The sequence below is a fragment of the Folsomia candida genome, unplaced genomic scaffold (genome assembly GCF_002217175.1).
Source record: "Folsomia candida strain VU population unplaced genomic scaffold, ASM221717v1 Fcan01_Sc001, whole genome shotgun sequence".
NCBI classification, from domain to species: Eukaryota; Metazoa; Arthropoda; class Collembola; order Entomobryomorpha; family Isotomidae; genus Folsomia; species Folsomia candida.
In genome coordinates this window covers 9,759,009-9,783,308 of record NW_019091193.1, presented here as the reverse complement: position 1 = coordinate 9,783,308, position 24,300 = coordinate 9,759,009, and the positions used below count along the sequence as shown (strand labels likewise).

General features: G+C 36.1%; 1 protein-coding gene across 1 annotated transcript in view; it reads left to right on the top strand.

The window, feature by feature from the left end:
* The first annotated feature begins 8,280 nt into the window (after positions 1-8,280).
* The window catches only part of LOC110863046 (knirps-related protein), a 36,447-nt gene continuing 20,427 nt past the window's right edge, over positions 8,281-24,300 (top strand). Inside the window, exon 1 of the mRNA XM_022112259.2 lies at positions 8,281-9,299. Coding sequence (XP_021967951.1) covers positions 9,252-9,299 — 48 coding nt within the window. The 5' untranslated portion in view covers positions 8,281-9,251. The remainder of the gene's footprint in view (positions 9,300-24,300) is intronic.

The following is a 24,300-nucleotide window of genomic DNA, read 5'->3' as shown; positions in this document are numbered from 1 at the left end:
GGCGTTTTTTGCTCTTGTCAACTCACATTTGGTAACCCAGAATGACAACAGGAGCGACGTGACGATGGGCATTTATTGCTGGAGAATTAGTACAGGGGAGACATAGTTGACGACGACAGTGATGTGGCCAACCCATGATAAAAGGATAAAAGCGACTAAACTCAACACAGATCAAAGAGCAAATCAATTTATTTCAACCTGCATTTTCTTCGCCTGTCCTTCCCATTCCACTCCATTAAATACATGTGATGTTCACGAGATCAAGGATCAAAATCAGATGGAGAATTTAACTCGCCAGTATTTCATTTGTTGGCAGATACATGAACCACAAGAGCTTTCACCAGCCAGCTCTTGTACTATCTGAAACTATGACTATGCCCACGACACGACAAAAAGCGGACACACAAACCCACTTGTCTCAAATACCAAGATTTGTCGAGTTTAGTCGCTTTCCATGTTTATTTTGTCGACCAGGAACAAAAAAATGAAGTTTTTCCACTATTTCTAAATCACTAGTAGCATTTCTATAATAAACAACAGCATCTACTTCTGGTCACATTGAATTTAGTACATCCTCGCACATATCAGATATCGCTGCCTTACCTTTGGTGACCTATATCAATTTTTAGGAACATATTTTGCCTTTCTGCTCAGATAAAATGGGTGTTCATAAATAACTCAAGTTTCAAACCTTAGGATACAATGTGCCAATCACAGATTGGGCCAACAGCAGCTTTTACTTTTACAAAATAACACCGTCTCAAACCACGCTGTAAATATATAACCTTTACTTTACCTGTCTAAATTGAAAACAAAACGATGTATTTAATACAGTGATTGGAATCAGTTTTGGTCGTGTATGTACATGATTTTGAGTGATGTGATTTATTAAGATTCAAAAATTTAACTTGAGGAATTTAGATCATTTCGTTGTAATGTAAATGACTGAATGCAGCTTGAGTAAAGAAATTAAAAACGAGGTCAAACGATCATAGCATGCATTAGATCATGGGAAAGTTCATTACATTTCGTTACTTGGAAGGAAAGATTGCTAGTTCCCTGTGGATCTGATGCTCCTCATTCACCTTAATTGTCGGCCTTTTTGCTCAATACAATGTTTAAATTATGCATTCCTGGTTGGAGGAATGCTTCACAAAGTCATGCATCATTTCCAGCATTATTAATACCTCAACCAAATCCTATCGGACTAATCCAATTTCAAGAACAAGTATATCACGCCATGCCAGCCAAGTTTAGTTTTTCTTCCAAATCTCTTCTGCCAAGTAGAAAAGTGAGAAGATCCATAATACGTATGGATGTACCTGAGATGCATTCCAGCAGTCAAGACGTGTGGTGTGAAGGCAAACTCGATTGAGTCGACGTGAGTTGTTTTTGGTTCCTTACACCTCTCAACTAATCCTTTAAAACGTAGAAAATTATTGTCAGGAATGGTGAACGTACTTACGTAACGTAACGTATTGAAGAAAATTGGACGAGAGGAGATACACGCCGAATATATACACGCCGAAGACGGAGGAGATCAATATTTACGCCGCTAGGCCATTTCTTAAGCCATTTAATTTCATTAACCTCTCTAAACTGGCCGGCTTTGATGAATCTAGACTGATCTTTGATTTGATCAGTTATCCATCATCATGATGCTCAGGGCACTTTATTTTTCCTTTATAATGATCATCAACACACGTTAAGTAATAGTTTTCAATGTGCCTTCAAACTTGTGGTGAGATATGAATTGTTTTTCTTGTAAATTAAATTTTTATCAGATTTTAGTCCAGCTTGATTGGCTGGAAAGATGTAGCATGCTTTAAGTTGGGTGGTGTGCGTGAGTGCAATTAACGTCTGAGCAATAACAAAATCACTTTGTTAAATTAACGAAGTGTATTACGTATCAATATATGCACAAGGAAAACCAAAGGTACATACGTAAGAACCAATGTAGTAGTAAATAAATAATTCTCATACCATTTCTGTCTATGTATTGAATCAAGTTGTTAAAATCTGAATTGGGTGCAAATATTGTCAGCCTCGTTTCATTATTACATTAAATATCCTACGATGCATATCTGTAGACCTTGCGATGGCCATAAATGTACCAGTCTTAATTTCCCATTCGATTAATTTTTGTTTTATGTACTATCTTCAATTACATTAGAGGGACTAACTTAAAGGTGAGCATGAATAAGATCCACATATTCTACAGCTCTTGGCAAAAAACAACCCACGATTCATGTACATGTATTAAATCCTCCTGTAATGCAGTCTTTGGGCTGGATATGAATATGGATACGGATCACCTGTAAAAGTCAGAATGTCAGAATTACGTCAATTTAACCAGTTTAACCTCTACTTTCTTGGAACTTTTCTCATTTTTGACAGCCTTCTGTTAACTTGACAGCTTGTGCGATATTGTTCTTTGTTTGGCTAACTTGACTTGATACTCTACAAAATGAACCAAACATTTTCAAACCATAGACGATGGCTGTGTAGGTTCTTCTTAATTTCATGCTCTCAAAAGCTACTCATGTTCATGTTTTATTTTCCTTCCCCATTACATGTCATGTTTCGATCAGATCGTAATTATCTTATAATATGTAACTCTTTAAAATGCAAAAGCAATCAAACCAAAAAATATATACCGTAAGAATTGAAATAAATGGAAATATAAATTAAACATAAATACATGCACAAGAGTTTACTAGAGTAATTTTGACTAGAGGTTAGGGTTAGCTTATTACAGTTTAATTATTCCAAGAAAATTAAGAACCTCTCCAAGCATAAGATTTTAAGCGTTCAAATACCATTGCTAAAAAATTAACATTATTGATCACCGTCCATTCCATGCGCATGTATTCATTCACTCTGAAGCGTCGAGTGTTCCGGCGAGTCTAGTTCACATGAAAAAGAGCTATTTAATTAACAAAAGATACTGAGCCAATTTAGTCCTTGGTAAAAATTTTGGGGCTTCACCTGTTACAAATCTTCCGCCTGTCACATTTCACAGCTGGAAATTATGTAGACCAAATTACTCGAGAGCAGTTAAAGGAAAAAGGTTTCATATCCAACCTGTTGAATGAGCTCACAAATTTCTTTTTCGTGTAGCAATGAACAATCCTTGCTCAAAATTCAACACCATTTTTGACCAAATAAGTTATGTTAGTGCTCCAGTAATATCGACCGGAGATTAGTTCTGTGGTCTAGTCCATTACATTTATTTTTATTATTGTACGCTGAGAAGAAGATCAACCCAAAAGTATGGACATTTAATGATATATATTGCAATGTTGATGGCACTAGACACGGTGTGGGTGCTGCTGGCTTTTCTAGAAAACGAAAACTTTACCTCGCTTTCCAGGGGTTTACTTCCTGGCTCCTCCAGAATTTCAATTTCGACCAAGGCCCGAATAAAGTGGTGGACCCACTGTTTGATTTCTAGCACTTTTTAAATTAAATCTGCTCCTACGAAAAAAAATGAGAAAGTCGTATATATTCGTCCTATGGTTTTCTGGGAGTATTTTGTGGCATGAGTTACGAGCCCCATTTTCCTTTGAGCAGTTTCCTCCGCTATTTCGTATTAGGAGCACTTGACTTGCATTTGTATGACCGTGATGGAGTCCCATGGATAAATTTATTTACAATTTTTATGGCGAGAGACCCACCTGAGACCACTCACCATCAATGTAAAGTAAACTGGAATAAAAAGCTACTTTTGGTTTTGCTCCGACTTTTCAAACGCATTTAAATTCTTTACAAACGCATTAAAAACGTAGTATCCTGTAGTTATTGCGTATATCCATACAACCAGTTCAGCTATATTCCATACATACACGATCAATCTTTACTGATGAAAAATGAATCAAATTAAACTCTAAACCACAACAACCGCCAACAAATTAACTGTAACAAATTGTTTATGAACGAACAAATTAATTGGTATTCGCTCCTGGTTCATCCAAACAAACAAATAAATGTGCATTACAAGACGCAGATGATGCGGGTCTCCTGAGCTTGGAAATCAAGTAGGTAAATATTTTTCAGAGTTAAAATAATTAGAACAAATAAGTGCTTAAAAATTCAAGAAATCCAAGCGCCCCTAGCAAATTTATGGGGTCCGGACTTGAAACAAGTGCAAGGCCAGTCGAAGATCGTCATCTCATAAATTACTTGAGCACAAGAGTTTAGTAATAAAATTGCGAAAAGCAGATGCACATAATATTATCATATAAATGCGGCAAAGAGTTGAAGAGGTTCAGTTCATTTCAATAAAATAAAGCAAATGCAAACATTAAACGAGTTCACTCCGTACATAAATGCGTATATACATATGCACCTTTAGTCATTGTTCCACTCGGCATTAGGTTACTTTGTACCCAACCAACCCAGGCGAAGTCAAGACAAACAAATCAATTGATCACGACGTGAATTATTTGGAGGGCAGAAGGATTTGAATTTAATAGAAATTAAGAATATTTTATCCGACCCCATCTGACTTTTACTGGTGAATCATATTTTTAAAATGCATTCCGTGCACATGGATGTAGTTGCACATATAAATATGTGTAATAAATCGTCGCAAACGCGCATACGGAAGTAGCTTCAGACTACTTCACTCCAAGCACTCCCACGACATCGCGGGAACACTTGATTTTACTGTATTTCATCTATACATTCAATTTTTTCAAAAATCTCATTTTGCCCCGACCACACCCCCTAGTGATAAGGGGGTGTGGCACAACTCGGGAGCACTTTATTCTACTGTATTTCATCTATGCATTCAATTTTTTCAAAAATCTCATTTTGCCCCGACCACACCCCCTGGCGCCCGGGGGGTGTGGCACAACGGGGGAACTCAAAATTTCACTCCATTTCATCCATAGATTCAATTGCACTAAAAATCTCATTTTGCCCCGACCACACCCCCTGGCGACCGTGGGTGTGGTCCGGTTGCACCCAAAAGTTGATAGGATCCTCCCCCTGGGGTATTATGTATGATGGCGAAAACCGATTTCGATTATCTTTATCCGTTCTCCCGTTATCCTGCTGACAGACAGACGGACAGACAGACAGACAGACAGACAGACAGACAGACAAAGTCTTCACATAAAGTAGCTGAAGCTACTTAATAAAATGCATAGAGAATGTGTGCAGGATGAATGGAGATGATGACGACGGCGAGCAGAGGAAAGGCTTTCCTTGAGAAGAAATTAACCAGCCCAATTTGTGTATGACTACATGCACAGGTTGAAAAAGTCGTCTAGATTCCTGTACGATTGGAATGTAGGGCCGAAGAGGCAATATAACATGTAGATTATGTATTACCTGAGACGAGAGAGTTCCAACAAATAGACCTCATAAATAAAATGTGATCCACTCTGTGTAATTGTATCAACGAATTTGCTTTTCTAGATTAGATAAGCATTTATTATCTTCCATTGCATCCTCATTCCTACTCTCAAAGCCTACCAACGAATTCATTTGTTATCAATTTCTTTCTTTTATGTTTTGATGAGATTACATTGCCAATGCCAAGAGAGATCGAGAAAAGTTCAATCGCAAAGAATTTTGGGGGTTCAAAGTTTCAAGTATCTCGGATAGCGTATTCATAATTCGTACAATTAGGCTCAAAAAACCAGCTTAGTTGCTCAGTATTTAATGCCGTTGAGTTATGAATCTTGTCAAAAATTTTGCCCTTTATAGTTAATCAGGCTTAATTTGATGTAAATGAAGCATATCAAGCTTAAATTGTTTAGTTGTTTCAATGAGTCAGTTTTCCTCACCTTTCAATGCAGCCACAATACACTGACGAAATCAAGTTTTATTACAAGGAAGCCTGAACAGTGTCACAAAATGTCTGCGTATTTCTATGATTTTATATGTATGTTTGAAGGTGGTGTTTTTGGGTTCATGTAAAAAAATTAATAAAACTCAAAATGTTGCTACCTAAATGGAATCGTATTAAATTACCGAACATTTAAAATCCACAATAGGTATACATACTTTTGCTAAATAACTTGAATTTCTTGCTGAAACGTTCACAAAATATTTCTCATAACCAAATTTAAATATGTAAGTGTATATTTTAAATGTCACGATTTAAGTATAGGGTTACACTTGGTTAACTATTTTTTTTAACTACAACTTATCAAATCAATCTATTGCAACTTTTAAAGCAATTAGAGCCAACGTTCTAATTCAATAAAATCCATTGTTTGATTTTGAATTGTATTGTTGTGACCCAAGCGTATGTAGAAAAGCTATCATAAAATGAAGCGTTGCAAATTAAATTTACTTTCTAAATATAGTTAACAGTTACTGTCAAAAATAGAGCTAACTTTTATTTGTAAACTGCAAATTTGTTTGTCCTTTATGCTTATTTAAGGTGATGACAAAAGAATATGTAGCATCCAAGTTTACTGCTCTCAATTTGCGTAGCTCTGATATTCGCAAATTCTAATTTTGAACTTTCTTTTGATTCTATGTACTTAAATATGCTAAACGTATTGTCAGTTCGGTATTAAGGGTCATTGGACCACCAAAGAGCAAACCAATTCGACTGATTTATCAGTGGATATGCGTGATTTAATTTATCCACAACAGAAGTATATGCATTCATGAACAAACGAACTTCCAACATCATTATGTATGATAAAGAATGCGAGCAAGTAGAATCTGAAGCAGATATAAAAAATACAAGTAAAGCAAACAGCGAAAGTATGAAAACACTACAAAGTTGCAGCACAATCCGCATATTATTACCAATAATGAGGATGAAAGTTTAAAAGTCAAGAAATTAAGTGGACCCCCAAAAACACAAACACACACACAGTAGTCTAATGAGCAGCAAATTCATCTGATTTGAACCACCACAACCCTTCTAATAAATGTATAATTTCCCAAAGTTCACTTTCATCTTGTTTCTCGATGCTACCATTTTGCTAGCAGAATAATGAAGTTTAACGAACACCCATGAAGAAGAAGAAGTAAGTAATGTATGTATGTAGGTAAAGACACATCTTAGAGAGAAATAACATAGTTTTATTAATGACTTTGTACGCAAAATTATTCACAAAAATCAACATTCAGAGAGTGGAGCTTATATGCATATACATATTTTCTGCTTTTTCTTGATTTTGGCTAAAAGCTTGTTATTACATTACACGATCTGCTCATCCTGACAAAGTAAACTGCTCTACTTCACATTAAAAAGGACTTTTTTGTGAGAAGGGCAGAGAATGTGTATGTTATCTTTGAGATACTTGATACTCTGATTTGGGAAATACATGTAAACATCTGCTTCATCTGCATCTTCACCAGTATTATCGAGACTGATTCTGCATCTTAATTACCACTAATTTTGAATTTTGTGAGCACACACATACGTTTGTTTGGCCGGTAATAATAATGGCTGTATCCCAATGCTGATATGTATAGCCTGACCCGTAACAATGTTGGTTATCCTGTACTTATTACAAGTGGTCGTCGTGTTGGTAAATCTTACAAAATCGACTCAAATTCATTTCTGGCTACATTAACATTCCTTCATTTGTTTGCAATCGTCTTTTTTCAATAATTGTCAGGTTAAGTGCTCTCCCAGTTATATATGACCGTCCTCGGTGAGGATAAATTAATTCAACCTGGCAGTTGTTGCTGGCTCAACACCAGTTTATAATTTCTTCTCATTCTTCCCAATTGCAGCAGAATGCTGCTTTTTTACAAGCAAAATATGGAAAAATCAACTTAATTTTTTCTCTATAAAATGATGTATTGTAGAATCTTAAAGATATACATGTATTGGTGGTTTGAGATTTTATAGATATGCATTTAGTCAGATTTACTGATTCCTCCTTACACACATCATCTTTTAATCGAGTTAAAAAAAATCTAAATCTAAATATAGCTATCAATTAAACTCTTGATTTTATGCCGTGACCAGAAATCGTCTCACTTTTCCCCAAGAAGAAGTCCGATTTGCAGTGGAGCTAGACGAGAGAGCTCATCTTTCGTTGGAGAGCGAGTGGGTAGTTGGTTTGGTGGTGGGTAGTGGAAAAGCGAGATGAGATTTACCAAGGGATGAAAGCACGGAAAGGTAGTCGACAGGGTGGAATATCGAATCTCTCTCTTGGTAATCTCTCATTGGGCTTCGACCAACAGATTGGATTCTTATGAAGATGATGCAGGAACGAGGATGCTCTCGTTCACATTTGTTTGTTGGCTGGTGGTACCCTACCCATTACAGAAGTGTATGTGGTGTTATTAGATTGGAGTAGTAGTGCAGGGCAGCCCATCACCATCATTCGCATCTACCTGTGGATTAATTCCATACCTTCTTCTTGGTGTCATTTCCTTGTGGGCCTTGGTTGCACTCACTCACGCTCCGCATCTCCTCTCCAGACCTGGAATCTGGAGCATCCAGTTCAAGTACCCTTCTCAACAAGAGTAAATAGCATTCGCAATAACTCCACTTTCCATCAATTTGTCACTTTTTACCGACACTGAGCAGTGACAACGCGCACACGACACACCGACACCAAGCACTTTTGGCACTTGGAGATTTAAACAGAATACTGTATCACTTTTCGTAAAAAGTGTCGCAACTTTCACCACTCAAGCAGACTCTAATAAACAGTACAAGCCAACATTGTGAGGAAAGTGAGATTTTTACTTTTTATTTTGCGTCGAAGGGCCTCCCTGCTTTGGCCAGTGTTATAATAATGTAAGTGTGCTCGATACATACGTCCCTTGCCACGTGACTGGCGAAGAATTCGAGATAAAAGGACAACAATTAAAAAAAAACTTGCAGTTTATTTGCCCCGTTTATTGTTGTGAGCAAAGAAGTTTAAAAACTTGGCCCGGGTAATGAAAAACTGTGCGATTAGATTACTCTGATTTTGGCCATCTTTACGATTACGTTGTACTGGACACTGTGCCAATTTGTTGACAATTTAAATAGGAGCGAATGGTCAATTATTATTTGGAGACACGATTCATAAAGAACTGACGTTTTAGTGTTTGTCAAAATTCTACTCTACCGCCTTATCGAAATGCCTGAAACAACGGCCCGTAACTTTTTCATCAGTAGCAGTGCCCTTATTTTTAATCAACAATGTTTGACTCTCCTTTAACCAGTGCTACTGGAACTGTAAATTAAGTGCAGGCTAATTCTAAAGGTTTCGAAATAGTACAGATTTTTATACTCCCGTCGTAATCTAAGGTATCAGCCTAAATCGTCCTTGATGTTAGACCCCAACGTATTTCTTCAGAATCCTGCTCCAGATTTCAAGGTATGAATTATTTTTACACATATTAAACGACGAATACTGAAAATTTATCGTTGCCTTTGTTGCATAAAAGTTAGAAAGATTATATACATAAATATTTAGGCATAAATAGGCATATGGAGTTTTTTTATAATCCGAAAAGAATTAACACGGTTAAAAAAGTTCAAAATGGAAACATAAGTAGAGTTGATTTATGATGTGATCAGCATTTCCGCACCTGGACTAGATATGTCATCGTACAAGAACAAATCTCTAAAAATATATCCGAGTCAACGAATTATTTCGACGACATTTTCCTGTATCAACATTGTATCGGGGAAGATTGATCTGATCCCGTCCGTCAAAATGAGGCATTGTGAAACTCCTTCTTATACAAGTCATAAGTACGCACATTCATAAGACGAGGAATAAATGGTAGTCCGTCAGTTGAGTTTTAGATCTCATTGTCATCTCCATTGTTGAGTGGCAGTCGGTCTTTAGCCATTCAAAGGTTTCAAAGTTTTGATCAAAATGGTAAATGGTTGGTTTACCTTGCTTCCTTCTACTCACAACTGGATCAGGATCAGAGAAGGGACATGATATGAAACTTGTCAACCAACCGACAGCATCATGAGTCTTCATGTTGATTGTTAATACTGATAAATAAAAAAGGTGAACGGAGGTTTCCACCAAACTATGTGTACACTCACTCAGCCTCCTTCGTCACAAAGAAGTAAAAATTGTGTGGAGTCAACTTGGCATTCTTTTCACAAAAATTCTAGTCATATTTCCACCATTAACTTTCCCTTTGACTTTGGTCGAACAATAATGTGGCATTGGTTTGTTGGTTTAAAATTTAAAATCAGAACATCATTTGGAGGGACAATTGGGGAGGATAAATAGGCTGGATGGGTGGTTCGGTCGTATCTTGTCCGTCCGTATCACCAGTTTGAATTTTTCTCATCTCAACTATGCAGAACATGCGTTTATTTCACGAGGGAGCAAATTCTTGCTCCAGTTACAAGACTAAAAGAGGGCTGAGATAAAATCTTATCTAACCTTCTGCTGTGACACGGGGTTAGAATTAAGAGTGAAATACGAGTTCAAAGTCAGCCTGGCCAACAATCCCAAAATCAGACTAAACTTGTCTGATACGTACTTACGTATGTACCTTCGTGGCTGGATGACTGGAGGCTCGCAACGTCTTATTGTTTGTGAGACTTGGCTGAGGCTGAGGCACTTTGAAGCGAGAACTTACAAGTTGGTACACAACAAGCGATGTTTATCAATCCTGTCATCTCATTATCCGCTCTGATGCACAAAATTACTCCACTTATTACATTTGTTCAACATTTTTAGTCATAATCTGCAGCCATAAACACCTTGTAATGATAAACGATTAACATTTCATACATTTATTGGGGGATTGTTAAGATAATTTCTGCAATTCTTCTTTTACTTCAAATTTCTAGACACTGCTCAATTATTTAGCATCAGCAGTAGTAAAAGTCGTTGCATGTTACGTAGTATGGGGCACGTTGAGATTTTTCTAGTTTAGAGAAAAAGTAGTTTTCAAGATAGGAAAATATTCTAAATGCAAAATAAGCCAAGATTTGTTTTAAATTATGGCAATTAAAAAATATGATATTACAAACTACAGGTCAATGGCCACAGTTGTAAATGCAAACATTTATTACATTTAAACGACTGATCTCGTTTAAAGGAATATTAGCTACATTGTTTGGTTTCGGGAGAATTTAGATTATTCAGATGTGATATTATTATTGTTAATTATATTCATAAGCAACTTCAATTAGTTCATGGCATGCATTTTATGTGCACACACAAAGGAAATATTTGTTTTGTATGTTATCATTTGAACTCAAATCTTGATTCTTCGTTGAATTGAAATTCCATTAAAAATCATGTGCTATCTGCTGTAAAACAACAAACCAGACTAAATCTTATAAAAGTATGATTTATTGATCTTGCTTTCGATCTGGCTTTTATTCCTGTAGTGCCAAGGAAAATCTGCTTAGCAATAATAATATCACATCATAGTTGGTATAAATTTATATCAGATTGAAAATGTAAAGACTTCATAGCTTGTGTGTGGAGAATACTGTGTGCTGTATTCATCATCTTCTTCAGAAAACAAAATTTATTTGCAATTCATTCATTCATTCATTTCACAAGCTGTGCTGACTCTATCGGAGGAACTTGAGAGAAATAATTTATTGGTTTATAGTGCATTCAAATATGGTTATTAGCATAAATTCACTAAAAGTTGAGACTTTCAACCCATTTTAAAGTGTCTGTCTAGAAGAGCTAAGATTTTGAGACTGATTACGCACATTTGGTCTATCGCAACATGTAGAGTAGAGTCTGCTGCTGAGGTATAAAATAACTTGTCAAATGGAAATTTCATGTAAATCGACCAGTCCTATCATTTGTCGAGAGCAAACGAGACCACTTACCGTACACATTTATGACCAGACCACTGATCCTGAGTTATCCATATCCTTCGTTGGGCTTCCTTTGACAGCACCAATTGGTCATTGTTTGATCTTTGTCCGTCGTGTTGAATACAATGTTGCAGAAATCACATTACCAGGTGGATCCACGTACCTACATACCACTCGCATTGTTGAAAATTAAAGTAAAACTTGAGCCTTGAGTAAAAAGGACAACGTAGGCAAGTAACTTATTGCGATCATGCATATGTAGTTACACACAAGTATGCACAATCTCCTAATTTTGTTAGTTTTTGGGAACAGGATTCAGTAAACGCAATAAATACATACATAATGTCCAAAATTGACTACCGCTTGAATTTATGCCTTAATTCAATGCAGTAATAACTATAGTAGATCACTTTTAATGTAAAAAAAATGTTGGTGCATTAAATTTAATTATAACTGTCTGCAAATACGTGCATATTTCACTTTTTGTACTAATTTTTACACAATGTATGTAAAAATATAATATAAGATGCCAGCAAAAAGTGAAAAAAGTGCAAACTGTTTGCACACTTGAATTCGTCGTCGTTGTCGTCGTCGTCGTCGTGTGTACAACAGCCAATGTGTCCATTCAATTACAAGGAGATATTTTTTGGATAAGGACCTCTTGGTGATACTGATTTATGACCAGTTGAGCTCATGGTTGATAGGGAACATGACTTCAACAATTAGTTGTTGTGGAGTGTACTGTACTGTCTTTGTGATTTAATTAATTCAAATTTTAGGAATTGTGTGCATTGCAGACATCATCATGAATCTTTTGAGGTTGATTTTAGCTTTGGACCGTTTGTGGTTTGTGTGTGTGCGAGGACAGGAGAGGAAAACATTAGAAAACCATTAAAACAAAATGAATGCAGGCTCAAGTCTGCTGATGGTACAATGTCCATTGGAGTGCGACAGAGGAAAAAGTAGAAAATCCTCTTTGTCGAAGATGACAATTGACAAATGTTAAGAACAAGGCAGTGACACTTTAGAAGTTAGATTGATTAATAGTCATTAATTCTGGATCTTGGCAGAACAACCCTCACACATGCATCTATATACTCGTACGATTTAATTTGAATTTCGAAATTTGGTCGTTCTTTCCTCTTTATAAACTAAATTCGACCTCACCAACACTTGCGCATTATTCCCAAGTAAATCTCGAATGGCGACTTGTTTGTTTGTCGTCTTTGGTGTTCTCTTTCTTTTTGTACATAGTCGCTCATCTCAATGTACGTACATAAATTAATAGTTGAAGAACGCACATTGTTGAATCTCATCATGATTTGAGGGATTCGACGGAGGATTGGATTGCTCAAATTACGCATAACAACGTGAACTTGAGAATCAGCCAAGCCACTATGTTGTCCTTGTTGCTAGCTCATCTTCTTCTTCTTGGGGGGACCATGATGATATGGTTCTCAACAATAATATGCTCAGTGATTCGGATTTCAATATATATAACTCAATGAAAACAACCTGGATCCACTTGAAAACATAAAAAACCTGAAACATTATTTGCGTGTTTTGTTACTTGGAGTATTGTGAATGACACACACAAGAGAATCTACAAAGTAAACCAATCCTAAGCACTACGATTATTACTTTCTACCGCATTATTGTGAACCTGGATTTTGAACCTAGCCCAGGCAATCAGGCTCTGACAATTTATTAATGATGAGTCGTGTCGTGAGAGAGGAGGATAAAGTGCCTTTAGCTTTTTCTTACTTACCCTTGAAAATTAAAAGTAGCAAATATTTGTACCAGAACATAAGAACACGAATTCAAGTTTAGTTTAGAAGAAGCTGGATAAGTTACCCATAATGCATTGTCTATACAGAACATTGTAATTCAAATTCGTACAAATACACTGGCAAATCATTAGGGTTGAGTGTTTGAGTAAGTTTTCACAAGACCTTTATTATTCATCATGGCATAGGTACTCTGACTGGAATACTTTTGGAAGATAGTTGTAAATGGGATAAATGACTTGAAAAATAAACCGAATGAATAAACTGAATGAAGAGGTTGAAAATGATCCGGGTTGGAACGCAGTCTTTGCTGTTGTGACACAGTTTTTACTTTTTTCGGTTCAGTTTGATAAATTCGAACGTCACCCACTTGTAAAGATAGCAGAGAGGACGTGTCATAACAAACAATAGTGTTGGCCGAGTAAAATAAATATTGCAAAAAGTTGCATGAAAGACTTTTGAAGGAAGGGCGAACTGAGTCTGTCGTCCCTTGAAGTGAAAAATTGAACTCCCAAAGATTCCTTCTGTCTGAGTCCTCAATAGAAAAAGAAGTCTCTTCAAAGACTTCACTTCACTAAAACGTCCCACTTGAGAGTTTAAACCTTACACGACAGCAGCAGCCACTCCAACAATTTATATATATTTATATGCGCATATGCACGTATGTATGTACTTTCCTCGATAAATGCCCACATAATGCCCTGTTCTCTATCTGTATAACTGCACAAACACCCTTGGACTGGTGCTACCTCTGCAGCAAGAACATACTCAATCCACGTTTCATTTATTTATTTATATCATCCTCTGAATCAAGATTGAAATTTGGAATGACATTTTGAATGAGAGCAGAATTTAAAAATTGAACCTCTTCTTTCAACCTCTTCAACTTTTTATTGCTGAGTCTTCAGAGGAAGACCACCTCCTCGGTCATCACCATTCCCAACAACTATGTAATACTTGAGATACATTCTTACCATCCGCGCATTTTGAGCTGGTTGATGATCATCAGCATCAAACTTTTGCCGATTCGATTGACGAATTAAACTAACCCTGCCTATTATATTTGTCTGAGTTTAGCCAGAAAGCCGGAGAGACGCAGACTGTCTCCTTATCTTAGCCATCATCATTATTAATCTTTCATAATCAAACTCCTGTAGAATTCCTCGTCGTCCGTCGAGTGAGTGAGATGCACTCTCAGACACACGATGTTGTTGAAGTGGAGGAAGGATTTCGCTCGCTCGCATTTCTTCCAACGCTTTATCAGACTCCATTCAACAATTTAAAAGAGTTTCTCATCATCGGCAATGTGGTGGTTCCATCAATGTACGTACTCGTTCATTCACCTATCGAGGACCATACATAAGATTGCACCTCTCCAGCTCATTTCATTAATTTACCCCAAAGCTCTGCTATGCATGTACATGGCGTTCCCGTTGATTCCATTATGTAATGGTCTCGTCTCATACTGTAGCTGTCAGACCAAGTTAGTCGTTGGAACCTCTCTTCTCCTGTCCTCGTTGGTTTATCCCCTTCGAGACGGGATAACAATGAATTATTCAATCTTTCGATTTTCAATCCACTTTATGATTTTCATAATTGTCCTGAATTGGAAACCACCAAGGAAGAGTTCAACTTTTTTTTTACACTTTCCTTCAAGTTTTCATACCCTTTTTAGAAAGAATTTCGTATAAAATTTGCTTTAGTTTAGTATATTTCTACTAAGCTGTCATAAGTTTAAATGCTTTTTGCTTCTTTCTGGACCCCCTTCCTTATTGATGAACGTTAATTTCACAATGAAACCCTTTCATGTAGCCAATTAAGCTGAATTCTTGAACCCAGATTTTTTTCGTCAATATATTTAGTTAATAGGTTTTCCCCTTAGGAATGGAGAAATGATTTGCCATGACCAATGAAGTTAGTTTCTCATCGCCATCGACCGTTAATTGTTTGTGTTGGACCTTCTTTATACAAACAATTCTTCATTTAACCATTTTATTTAATACTGCATGCATTCGCGCAGTATATGAATGTCCATATAAAAAGTTGTGTGATTTAGTAGTTGGAATTGAAACAGACAGATGCAACGATGCGAGGACTACATTCAGGCGAATACCGCAATGTCTAGCCATATAGAGCGAATAAAGTAGAATGCTCTAGATTTCAAATGATTGGCCCATGTTCGCCCAGAGATAGAACTTTTCAGCCAACCAAATTTCTTTCTCTGCTACGAGAGTGTATTGAATAGACTATAATAGTCGGAAAGATGAAACTGATACATATATTGGAGTGGAGTCTTGATGGTTTGACGAGTTGAATCCAAGCAGTCGTGTTCCTTCGTTAACAAGCCAAAGTTTTTTTGGAGTGACGTGACTGTTAGTTTCTGATATAATCAAAGCTGCTATTGGCTAAGCCCTTGTGACAGGACAGCAAAAAATGCAGTGATATGATTTTATATTTGCCATTAAAAATTAAACTTGCTCTCATGCCTTCTACCCAATATTTCATCTCTCCTCTCTAACTCATCACATCTTTGCAAATGGTTCGTCGTATTCTGTTTGGCTGGTCAGACAGAAAGAGCGAGTTGAGAGAGAGATGGAAAAGTTAAATTGCTAGAGCAAACATCACAGATCGCAACTCGGATCCTTTTACGAAATCGTGATTTTGCATTTCTCATTCGTATTACGTGCTCACAAAAAATTTTATAAATAACACTTTTAGACATCATCATCATTTATTGAGTTGGTGATGTTGGCTGGTGATGGGTCAGTGTATCTAGAATATTCAGCACATATTTTAAGACAAATTCTCGGTGGCTAAATAAACTGCGAAAATCCAAGCTAGACGAATGGATGACTACTTATATACATACGTAACTTCATTGAGTCACACCCACTTTAACTCCAAAACCCAATTAGGATCAGCAATTTGTGTCTGGACGTAATCTCGTCTTATTTCTTATGCTCCCATCATGACATGGACAATAATTGGCACTGGTTTCTTGTTCGATTTTTTTCGTGGGGGTAATAGAGCAGGCAAATGCGTAAAGTTGTGGTACATATGCATGCATATAGTTTGGCAGAATATGTACGTATTCACATGCGGATAAAGTTTAACTATTATTATTATTATTATTAATGCATTGGAAACGATTTCATTATGCATTATCTTGATAGACATTTTTTGCTGTGGCTGTCCTGTTCACGCCGCCGATAGCAGTTTTGCCAATTCAGGAGAATCATGATGATATGGTGGTTCATTATAATTGACCAAGAATGGAGATATAATATGCAAATTAAATTGTCCGACTACTACCTTTGTCCATAACAACATTTTCAACTTGTGGTTAGAATGGATTTGTGAATTTATTTAGTACGGCACAACATCCATCAGTCATGCCATAAATAGCAGAAATTAGATTTTTAGTGCACTGCACACGGGAAAGAACAAGGGAGGAAAGCCATTTGTTGCTTGTTGGTTTGTGATGTTGAGATAACAAACTAATGTCTAAAACAACACTTCTGTATTATTTTATCGTCTTTTATTTCATTTTCCCCATGAATGCAGCACAACAGTAAAGTGCCCCAAAATTACAACCTACATGATTTTCTGTTCGTTTTTGGGATTTAGAAAAATGGATTCAACAACCATACGATAAATCACACAGGATAATTGCACCAAATTGCATTTAAGGGAACTTGGCTGTAGAAATTTCACATTTTGCTTGGAAAGTTCTTTGCCTTTACTCTAATTTAGTTGGATTAAAAATGCAGCGTGTATTACGTACATGAGTGAATGGACTCAATAAAAGCTTATCTTACTGGCGGTAGACGACTACCCAACGTGACTTTAAAATCAAAACAGCCGCATAGACGGTTAAAATGTATGTAATTAGCGAACGAAATTGGACGATTTATTTACTCATGCTGCATCATCAACCCTGTAACGACGTCTTAACAAAAAGTTAAAAGTTTCATGTGATAAATTGGGAATTCAAACATTCAAAAGTTCCTCGTACAAGATGTTCATGTATATTTAGCCCATATCGCTTTCCATTAAAAAGAAGTTTTATGGCATAATGTTTTATTAAGGACGATTTTCTGAATCATTTCATTGCATCTTATTTATCTTCTTGTTTACTACCAAATGTGTCTTACTTACTACTGACCGACATCGTGTGAAATTTTCAAAGGAATTGAAATTTATACGTTCTCCTACCCCTCCACTTGCAAATAATTACTGTTTACTTATTTTCATGCATCACGATCATCACATGAAGAGAGGCTCGGCCAGATCTGTGATTTGTTTGTTTGATGGAACGACGGCAAGTGAAAATAAATGCTCTCTCTCAGATGACAGTTACTTTTACTTAATTCTTGGTTAAATGTAACAGGCGTATTGCTAAAATCGCTCCCTTATTGCATTAAATAAATATTTTTTTGAAATTTTATCGTTATATATTTTCATTGCTCACACGTAAATGGGTAATAATGAGAAAAGTGAGCGAGTCAAAATTCAAGTACGGTAGCCACATAAATGAAGGCAGATATCAATCAGAGAGTAATTGCCAAAGGAAGGCCTTCGGGAGATCTAGTTCTGTGATTGCAAGGTCTCTGGATTTTCTCTCGTTGTACCACTTTTAATGCATACGTAGCACCCTAAGGCTGAGTGGTTGTTACTCTTTGTTTAGTTTGGAAAATGTTATGATAAATGAAATTCATTTAGACACCTTTTCATGTTGATGTTTGCAGCAAGTTTTCAGTCATCATTAAATTGCAAAAAAGTTGGTCAAATTTTTGAAGTAAAAACCGTTATTTGAAACATGTCTAAAACAGACACATGTATGAGAACTAGAATTATGAATCTTTGCATAGACCTCAATAAATCATCAAATGATGATGATGAAGGGTGAGTTGCTGTTAGGTGCATTGATGGGAGGTTTGCGTATGACTGGCCCCAGCTCAAAGTGAAATATTTATTGGATTTTAATATTCATGTAAATTAATCTTTGGCAATCAATTACCGTATTTGAGTGTGTCATATCACATTTTTTCAACTGACAGATATGTATGGTTGTCTTATCCACCAAGTGATTCAAGACTTTAACACGCAAAAGTGCAACCCTTCTTTGCGTATGTATGTATCTTACATTTTTAGAGTATGATCTCTTAAATTCCTTAAAACTGAAAATCAATTACTCTTACTTGAGTACCTTATGACACGTAATCCGGTTTTTATGTTTCAAATACAATATTGAATCCGTAGTCATGAACCTCACCTGTTAAACAGGTTCACTTGTTGTTATTTTTGATCTATCGTCCATCTCAAGTTTGCAGCAATGCTGGGCAAGTGCAAAGTTTTGATTAGTGATCTTGCAGAGATTAATGTAATTATCTCGTCACGTAAATGCAAAATCTTGGAAATGAAGTTGTGAATGGTGGTATTGTGGCATTACATTAATTTACCTTAAATGAAATTGTAACTTGTGACAGATTCTTGTTGAGAAAATCTTGGCTGATCATATTTTTATGTGTACCATATTTTTTTCAACAAAAAGTGCCAAATACTTATCTATCTGTAAAATTAGGCATTGAGTGAATAAATAAATAAATAAATATGTGTGTATGGATAATGTATGTACATGTTGGGGTTGATTAAGGCGCAATAAATGCTATTAAAAATTAGTTGTGCATATTGAAATGCAGTCAATCAGCGTTCGAGCCAAGCAGGATGAGAGTCTTATATATTCTTATAAATTGAATTTAGGAAAATGTAATGAAATGATTTAGACGTTGGTCATATATTACGAATAAAGTGAAATAGACTTTCAAACATGCAATAATTCACTTGAGTGTATACCCGTAACAAACACATGACTACGTGAAACGAATGCAGAATTATGCATTATTATCAGTTTTGAGTAAAACCATTTCTATCGCAAATCATAAGAAAATGAAGATGTGTCAAGGAAGGCTTGAATCGTAATCAAATTTTTTTGGCATTACATTTTTGCTATTTATTTCCTTTCACACTAAATGTAATTGCTCAAATATAACTTTTTTTATATAACCCTCTTTCAGTCTAAATATATATACTATTCCCTTGCAATTTTCCATGCTATAGACCATGAAATATATAATATAAAGTATTAATAATGGTTTTAATCATCAAACGAGCACTCATTAAGTACTCTGGAAAGATGAGCCAACAGCATGTTCTGCCGTAATTGAAAAAAATCGTGTAGATCCGCAAAAGTGCGGAGACCCCAATTTACTACCGTCGAAACAACGTGTTGCATAATAAAGGGCATACCGAATAATGTTAAAAACAATCGTTTGTGAACAAGCTAAAGGCTTCTTTATGACTGCTGACTTTCGAGGGAAACCAAAAACTGACTGAACTGGATTGGAAAAATGAAGCAAAGCAATTCACACAAAAGTTCGTGTGTGGATGGTGGAATGCACACTCTTGAGAATTTCCAGATATCCGAAATCATAATGAGAAACTTGGTCAGGATTGAGTGCTCTAACTTGCTAAGTAACAAATCGTGTCTGGTCTTTTCCTATAAAAATTTGCACTGTACTTCTTTTTCTTTGTTTTTGTGGAGAATTGCGAGATATCATCATGATATATCATCCACGGAACAATCTCTGAATCTGGTCCAGATCATTCGTGGTCTTTTCTTGTTTTTTTTGTGTTTCTTAACCGTCTTTCTACTTTGTCCATACTTGTTGTAGGATGATTAAGATGGACTGTAAAGAGCAAAAGACGACGACTGAGAGCCTTACTTACACATGTACTGAACTAAAAGTACATGTACCTTGGTTCAGTTTCACATTATATCACGATGTTGTAAAAATTCCTTCTGTACATTATTCGAGGCAAACTGTCCACTTTTTATGACGCTCATTTCTCAATAAATTTGTTCTCCTTTTTAAAACAAAAATGTAAAATGTAAACGAATATTTAAATAGACGAACTTGAATTTTTGTTAGAGAAAACGATTTTTTATACTAAAGTTGTACGACTGATCTGTAGACCAATGTTCACACCTAAGAATATGATATTTTAGAATTTTGAAATTATTGTTTGTATGTATATGATTTAGAAATACTCTATTGTACATTATCCAACATTATATCGGTTGTCGAAGCATTGTTCCATGTCCAACGTCATTAAAACAAATTGTTGCATTATACAATGGAAAGGGACTCGGTTAGAAAAACATGGGTGGACCTCATCCTCAGACCCTCATTTGAAACAATTATTAATAGTAATTGATAAATGTGGACTCATTTTCTGTATTTCTCTAATGTCAGGCTTCAAGAAGGTATGATATAAGTAGCAGAGAAACAAGTGAGTATAAAATAATGTGGAGACAATGATATTTAAAAAATCGCAAGTAAAAAAATGGGCTTGTTAAAATTAGCTCTTATTTCGTCGACACAATACTTTGAATCTTTTTCTGAAACTCTAGTCTTGCTAGTGCATACCGTACCTCACACATGGCCATTCTATACAAAATAACATAATAATCCGACTTCTTTGAACACTTGATTTCTACCTCATCATTTTTATTGTTTTGTGAGAACGATATGAAGCGATGATAATAAATTTGTACAATCATTTTCATCTTCAATTCATATCGTCCCACGAAGTCAGATACACAAAATCGTTGTTTGAAGAGGTGCTATGAACCTGCTTTAAGGAATCCAATTTTGTAGGTGATACAGTATTCCCTTTAATTAATATGTGATATATCGTATCGTTTGGATTCGACTTTCACGACGAAGAAGGGTTATTTTATGTACATACATGTGGAGTTGCTTTTCGTCGCTTTTTACACCTGCTCTTCGAGTCAAATATCATTCACGATCTCACTCGTCTGATTTTATCCATGCGGCATCGCCATTGTTTTGATAGTTGATTGCTATTGGGATAAGAAGTCATACTTATTATACGTATGTATCTATCTAGATATGCATATACATATATATGAACGCATGCGAATAACTATAAAGAAAGCGAATTGGAGGCTTCCCAAGAGATGAGACGGTCTGCATAGTTCTGGAGAAAAATATTTATCTTTGACATTAATAGCTTTGCAAGGACTACATAAACGCTCAATGTGAAATTGTGTGGCCGGCCCATTTTCTGAATGTTTGCGAACATGTTTTCCCATTATTACACTTTGTTCAGCTGCCTTAAAGAGGTGCGAGCTCGTAATTGGTTTCGCAGTTTTCATTTTATGTGTGAAAAATTACCATGAATCCGGTACTTGAAGTCAAGAAATATATAAATTGAATTTTATGTAGTAGGTTAGCCTTTAGGTGACCCTACATGGAGTTTCTCGAGATCACACACATCGGATTTGGACCAGACATGGAGAAATGCAATACTTGTGATGCTGGCAATAATTTCAGTTAATTAAACATGGTTGATGAATATATTTTAAATTTCATACTCCGTTAGTGTTTTTTGCCGTGGTTGTTTTTTATCATTTAAAAAATGAACCATTTAACACTCTTGCCAAACATGCGGAACACAGGTTTTATTAGAAAGTTTAACGAGAGGTGAGGAGGAGGGCAAACAAGGGACCACATAATTATACATCTCGTGTGGTTCAGCAGCTAAAGCAAATCGAACAACGAAATAAAACCGATGAAGCCGTGTGTGAGAACAGAACTGGTTCACTTTATTGAGTTTTGTTCTGATGCCGATGAGTGTGGGGATGACGGAGGGATGGAATTTTTTAATTACTACCTAATAAGCAAGCCAACGGGGAAGAGATCGAAGAGCTTGATATATTTCTCGGGTACGAAAATGCACTGCCGAAACCAAAAGTTATTAGTGAACAACACTGACTTGTCTTGTGTGGAAGTATTTTTTAAGACATTTGTATCCAGCCCTCTCTCCAATTCTCGTTTCTCGTTGCATTTTGTGGCGTGGAGTTCCAATAAAACCAAAGACAAGGCCGCAATGTACATGACCGATTCTCAGACTTTCGCCTATCTAGAGATATAAGTACATAAAACCCCACCGTCCTTCCTAATATTGGTTATCAATGCAATTCATTAAAAAGCAATGATTTATCTGACAGTTAACGATGCCGTATATCAGGCAATAAAATAACATTACCTCATTGCTCCCGTTTTATGACTATGACTTAACATTTGCTTATGTAATTCACACCAAATTTTGCCCTTGATGATTTCGATTCTCTGAAATTTTTTTTCTTAAAAGTGTACCCATCGTAGCCTGCTTGCTTCTCAAATAAGTAAGCAGTGTAAAAATAGGAAGGCGAACTGACACGAGGAACAGGAGAAGATCAGGCTTCACTCTCTGCCTGGACTTTTCCCATCTCGTTATGTGAGGTTGCCAGCTAACTTCAAATATTTTTGAATGAATGGAGGGGGACATACGCACAGAATGTGGCACTATCTTTGACCAATTATCTCAGTAATTGTCTAACAACGATATGTTAGACACATATCGAAAAAATTAATTTTGAGTTTTGTACTTTTAAGTCGCTTTTTGATGACGCCTTATGTGAACGTCCCCTTGTGACTCGCAATACGCAGTTCCACATAGTTAAAAGTCTTATGGCATTCTGGTCGGACTGGAGATACAGCGGTCCGGGCAGAGAGTGAAGGCTGGAGAAGATATGTAATCTAAAGCAAAAAAAATAATAATCTGGATGTTTGGGCAATACTATATTTTACAATTTCGTAACCCATAATTACTAGGATTAAATATAGGGTATGGGTGCTTCTTTAAAAAAGGAACCTTTTAGCTCAATCTATTTTCACCAAATCCACAACTCATCCATTTCTGAAGATCACAATCGTAGCGTTTCATCCTTTTCTATTAGCAAATTTGTGAATGTATATTGTTAGTCTTAATGTTGGTCGTTAGAAAGGCCACACCCCCACCTCAAATTCAGCGAGACAAGGAACAAGGCGGCTAAACTGTATTTGGTGGTGAGGAGTTGTGCGTGGATCCGTGTAATAGGTAGACGTCAGCTAGAAATGAAGGAGAGCCGGAAAATTGGAGGCTCTCTTCAAATTGCTCATCCCTCTCTTTAAAGATCAATTGTTCAAGTAAATTGAAGGGTTCTCTTTGATACACTTTTCATTTTTTGCTCCACTCTTTTGTTGGTCACTCCACGCTGGGAGTCATCGACAAATGATCCTGATTTCATAGTATATAATTCAGTTCATGCTATCATCATCATTACAATCATCCTGTATTTCAGCCCGTTATTACCAACCTCCACGGCTATCGGCCAACTTGTGCTTTTTTATCTGGCAACAAGTTGCCTCTTAATCGACGTAAACCAATCCAATGCGATCAATGATTTGCATGAACGTGAACGCTAATTCGTTCTTTGTGAAAAAATCAATTGCACTGGTATTATTCTGCTCATTATGTGGAATATAAAATTCGTGTGTGTTCCTTGCAAAGCTAGTTTAACTAAATAAATTGCAATTCTAGCATATTTGCCTCCTGATTATTTATTTGCAGAGAATTTTTTTGTGGCTTGTAAATTCTTACTTTTTTATGCCTTGCATACATACTTTTTTGAACTGTAGTAAATAGTTTTTAAAACTTTCAGTTAATTTTCAATTCAATAAAAAAAATATGCCACAGAAATATGTGATTCATCTGTAACTGTCCAAAATGACGTTATTATGGCCATGTCATCACTTGAACGTTGCAAAGAGTACGAAGGATTGAATTTTACATTGCTACCATTTCTAGTTTTGATTGCGAGGA